Source organism: Cicer arietinum, chromosome 2 (assembly GCF_000331145.2).
Source record: "Cicer arietinum cultivar CDC Frontier isolate Library 1 chromosome 2, Cicar.CDCFrontier_v2.0, whole genome shotgun sequence".
Classification (NCBI taxonomy): domain Eukaryota; kingdom Viridiplantae; phylum Streptophyta; class Magnoliopsida; order Fabales; family Fabaceae; genus Cicer; species Cicer arietinum.
The window spans coordinates 2636387-2641979 of record NC_021161.2 but is presented as its reverse complement, the minus strand read 5'-3'; the positions used below and the strand labels follow the sequence as shown (position 1 = coordinate 2641979).

At 33.6% G+C, this 5593-nt stretch overlaps 1 protein-coding gene across 1 annotated transcript in view; it reads right to left on the bottom strand.

Annotated features, from left to right (window-relative positions):
- Positions 1-4939, bottom strand: part of LOC101494533 (disease resistance protein RPP2A) — a 13182-nt gene extending 8243 nt beyond the window's left edge. The window contains exons 1-2 of the mRNA XM_073365322.1: positions 4053-4939; positions 2542-3599 (exon numbers count right to left, since the gene is read on the bottom strand). Coding sequence (XP_073221423.1) covers positions 2542-3599; positions 4053-4657 — 1663 coding nt within the window. The 5' untranslated portion in view covers positions 4658-4939. The remainder of the gene's footprint in view (positions 1-2541; positions 3600-4052) is intronic.
- Positions 4940-5593: the final 654 nt, after the last annotated feature.

The following is a 5593-nucleotide window of genomic DNA, read 5'->3' as shown; positions in this document are numbered from 1 at the left end:
GGACTTCAAAAGTTACAGAAGAACCTTCACAACTAAAGGTTAACCAATCTGGATAACTATTTCCAGGGAGCAAACAACCGCAATCCTCATTGACATCCATATTCTGTAAAAGTAAAAAATAGGCCCAAATTTTAATTGATAAGTATATTAATATCACCTTATCATTTATTCAATAATTTTAAAGATTTCATTATTTTATTTTTTAAATATTTTACACCTATAGATAATAATTTTATTCACTTCCATTCATATAATTCAAAGGTTTGAGGTGATACAGATGCAGACAAACATAAAAGAGGAGGACAAAGAGAAGATAGTAACGTCAAACCTGTAAAATTTTATCGTTCAGAATATTGGTGACTTGACAATTCATTCCCATTTGAATAAAAAGAGACTTCAAGGAATGTTTTGATACTTGTGATGTATTTGCAGTTAATTCAAATTCCTTAGAAACTGTGGCATGCAAAGCATCTAAAATTATTTTTGCATCGAGAGAAAGTTGATCTTCGGAGTCGCAATCCACCCAAAGACTTCGAAGTGTTGGAAGGTGGTTAGAAAAAGATGATAGTTCATTGGAACTACTACATGGTACATCTAAAGAAACAAGAGTTGATGCGGCAACAGATGTTTGAAACAGGGATGGGAGATTATTTGTCGGTGACATCCAAGACCAAATGATAGATGGAAACACATCATGTGAAAATCCTTCATAGCCACACAGAGAAATAAATCCAATGCTTTTTGACCTTACTATTGAAAATGGCACTTTTGTTATTGCAGTGTTATTTGCAAGTAGAGTGGTTAAAGATTCCATCTGCTCCAAGTCCTCTTCCAACTTGTCAATCTGTGAACACCCAGAAAGAATGAGAGTTTTCAAAGATTTCAACTTATAGATGCTTCTTGGGAGGCTACGAAGGCTAACACAATCCTCCAAATCTATTAGAAGAATTTCGCTCAGATGTTCAATGCTAGGAGAAACCTCACATAACCTGGAGCAATCTGTGAGTATTAATTTTTCAAGATTAGGCAAGTATGAAAAGTCTGGAGTGTGTGTCAGACAATGAGAATGACTGAGATTGAGAATTTTCAGCTTCTCCATCCTCTGCAAGTACAAATATACCAAAGGGAAATTTAAGGAAGACGCTTTACAAAATAAATGGAAGCAATCACAATGTCTCACTAACCTTGAGAGAGGAAAGTAAAATATTTAGATTGTCATTTTCTCGAATACAAAAATTAGTGCAAAATTTTGAAACAAGCCTAAATTTATGTACATAATAATGTTGCAGAAATTATTAAAAGCCATGTCTGAACATTTTTTAAATGTAAATTTAAATTTAAAGCTTCTTTAATGAAACACTCAATGTTGCAACCAAACTATGTCATTTCCCTTCATTTTAGTTTTTACTATATCTAATTTATGCACAAGACTTAGGTGATATATTGGTAATTAGTATACGTTTGATCTGCACTAAGGAGCTTTTCATGATGATGCACACTAAATATATTATAAAACCTATTTGATTAGATAATCTGTTGGATATTTATGATTCCTCCTTGGTATAAAGCCTCATTACACTATCATACAAATATCTATTGCTAAATGCATAGAGAAGTCTTATTCTCACAAGTCACAACCACAAAATACGATAATTGAGATTATCTGAATAAAATGGTAACACGTCATTGGATAACAATGTAAAATAATTGAGCATTTGAAAGCGAATTGAATAAAAATCATTTCCTAACTCCTTAAGTTTTTTGGAAAAACAAACAATTTTGAATTTTAAAATTTAGACGAACTAATATTTGATAAAAAAATTAATATGTTTCACAACTGGAATATTGGGAAAAGTATCACTACTTAAAAAATTCGAAAGACCGACAGAAATAAAGATGAAAACAATGTTTAAAAGTACCATATAATAAAATAGCATTACAATTGAAAAGGGAAAACAACTCATGAAATGCAAAAATAGAAATCAAAATCAATACCTGAGCCTCTTTCCACAGAAGTTTGACATTGCTATTCTCTAACTCGAGGGAAACTAAATTTTCTCTATAAAAGTTTGTAGGTATATGTGTTAAAGAAAATCCATGCCAAGACAGCCATCTCAGATTTCTTGAAAGATATTCAAAATCTCCATCAAGTTTCACTCCAGCAAGTTGAAGCAATCTGAGTCTCTTCATCTTCTTGAATGATTTAGTACTATAACATTTTGCATTAGCACTTGGCAACTTCAAAGCCATCCCCTTAATAGCTTTTGTTCCCTTTGAACCAAGAAGAAAAACATACAAATCTTAAAGATACAAGGAAGATAAACAAATTTGTTACGAGCTAGAAGCCAGGAAGCACAAAACAATACACAACCAAACTAATTTTCAATGTTCTTGTCATAATCAACAAAATAAATTAATGTTAAACAATTGAATCATCAATTTTGTTTTCCTTTCCACAATTAAAAAATAAAGCATATGAAATTCTTACAGTTTGTTCTGATAATACATGGAACACGTCCTCATGAAACCACAACCTGCAACGCTCCTCAAGCTCCTCTGGTGATTTCTCACGAATGATTTCTCTTCCCATATCTCGCAACAAATCATGCATTCCAAGTTTATTCTTATCATCAACAGTTACAAGGCTTCGCTCAATAAGGATACTTATTCCAATTTTTGCAAAAAGTCCACATCCATTTAATATAAGTGTAACATCATTTCGGTCCATCCCAATAAAGAAACAAGCTACATCAAGGAATATTTCTTTCTCAGTATCATCTTTTAAGCCGTCATAGCTTATTTTGAGCTTCTTTTGTACTTGATCATTAGGAATTCTTTTAAGCTTCTCCAATACACATTGCCACTCTGTTAATTCCCTATCAAACAAATATGACCCAAGGACTTCCATAGCGAGTGGTAATCCCCCAGAATACTCAACTACCTTTCTAGAAATTTCAGCAAAACCTTCTTGAGGAATCGATTGCTTGAATGCATGCCAACTAAAAAGCTCAATTGATTCATTTTCATCCATTTTTTTCATTTTGTATACTTTATCAACCCTATTCCCTCTAAGTATATGCATATCTCTAGTTGTGATGATTATTCTACTCCCTGAACCAAACCATTTACGACTTCCACACAAAGCATTTAGTTGGTCCAATGAATTGACATCATCAAGTACAATTAGTACTCTTTTATGGCAGAGTTTGTCCTTTAATATGACTTTTCCATATTCAATGCTTTGTATTTTGGTTGTCATTTGCTTGAAGATATCAAAGAGAAGCTGTTCTTGTAAATTCACTTGTCCAACATTTTCCTCCCAAACTTCCCTAATATTAGCAAGGAAGCTTCTGCCCTCAAAATTGCGGCCTATTTTATTATAAATAGCTTTCGCAATGGTTGTTTTTCCAACTCCTCCCATACCCCACATCCCTAGTAGTAGAACATCATTTAATTGTTCAATATCTTGGTCTAGCAATTGAATCATATCTTGAACACGAGATTCAACTCCCACTGGATTATTAGCAATGAACAAGTCTGTCTTGTCAAGCAAACGTGTAACATTCTCAACAATACCCTTGATAGCCTCACTTTCATTCCTACATAAAACAAACCAAAGAAAAGGTACATAACTACCTAAAAAGGTTTTTGGGGTTTTTTACATGTTCACATATAATATTAATCATTAAATGTTCACATATACTGTCAAAATTCGAAAGTGGAAGACTAACTCCTTAGTTTTCAAAAGACCGCTATATATAATTATAATTTTTTTCATAATAAATAATCTAAAGTTTTTAATTCTAGTTTTTACCAAAAGTTTGAATAAAAATGCCAAACAAAAAAAAAGTGTAAACTATGTTTATTGCATAACAATTATCGGAATAGTTAGTAGTTTATGAATAGCTCAACTTAGTTAAAAAAGAAAAAATTAATAGCTCAACTCACTTTCATTCAAATGCTGGTTGGAAGAACATTTTGATATGAAGTGTAGATTCAAACCCTTGACATCAATATGAAATACTAGATAGCATCACTAAGAAAAAAATTACCTAGAATTTAGGACTACGAACCCAGCAAGGCCAGCCGCCTCACGAAGAACCGCCCTCCATTCCAGCTCCTGACGAGTTGAGTCAACCATGGATTCATCATCATCTTCTTCTTCTTCTTCTTCCTCTTCCTCCTCCTCCTCCTCCTCCTCCTCTTCTGAAATTCTATTCAAAAGATTTGTAAATGCTTTTCCGAATTCGCCAGTTTGATGACGTACTTCAGATGGATCTACTCCGTAGAAGACCGGCAGAACATTTTGGCCTATGACTCTGTGACAGTCCATTATATCCACCAACTCATCCAAACACCATCGAGAATCGGCGTATTTTCTTGAGAAAACAATAACAGAAATTTGAGACTCTTGAATTGCTCGAAGTAGTGATGTTGAAAGTTGATCTCCTCTTCGAAGAGACTCATCGTCCATAAAAACGTTAATTGCTTCGTTTTGAAGAGAAGCATAGAGATGTGAAATGAAGGAAGCACGAGTGTCTTCCCCTCTGAAACTTAAGAACACTTCATAAATACTTTTTTGGGATCTTAGATATCTTCTTCGGGGATTTATTGCTCTTGATCTTGTCTTTTTTGTAAAATTATTAGAGGAAGACATGGACGAGATTAGTTGAAACAGAATTAACTAATTGTTGAATGACTAAACAGAAAAGGGAAGTCAAATGTGCCGATCAAAGAAACAAACCAAAGGGATAAGAGAACAAGTGTACTGTCGTGCATTATTTATATATTAATTTTTTTACTTATTATTTTTATTTGTATTTTATTTTCGATAGAGTACTTGTTCGTTTGATGGATGAATTAGAAAGTAATACTATGTCTACAGCGCCGAATTTCTCAATGATGGGAAAAGGTACAAAGTAACTTAACCCCAACTTTTGGTTCTGATGCAATGACACGAGTGTTGTTGATAAGGTTGGAGTTTAACTAGAACCATGTCATCCATGTTAAACTCTAGTTGTTTTCTCTTGGTATCAGCAAAATGTTTCATCTTTGATTGGACACACAAAAGGTTACTTTTAAGTAGCTATAGTGTTGTATCTTTCTCGATCAACAATGTTTGAAGTGAAGGGGGCTCAATGATTATTGGATCATACTTGAGCAAAACATCTTAAAACATCTCAAAGCATTTATTAATGGTTTTAGTTTGGCCATCCGATTTAGGATGATAAGTTGAACTCATAGAGAGTGTGGTATAACTTAGTTTGAATAAATGCTGCAAAAAAGAACTAGTAAAAATCTTGTCTATGTCAATGCTTCTCGGAAACCCATGCAATTTAACGATGTAGTGGTGAAAAGTTTCAGCTACTTTCTGACTGGTATAGTCAGCCTTTAACGGTGCAAAATGACTATATTTTGAAAGTCGATCCACCACAACCATAACAACAGTAAAACTGTTAGAGGAAGGGAGACATGTGATAAAATCCATGAAAACATCGTCCCAAATCTGAGTCGGAGTTGGCAGTGGTTGCAGCAGTTGGTGAAAAATAAGGTAGTGTCCTTAGACATTAAAGGTGACACGTCTGTGTCTCTT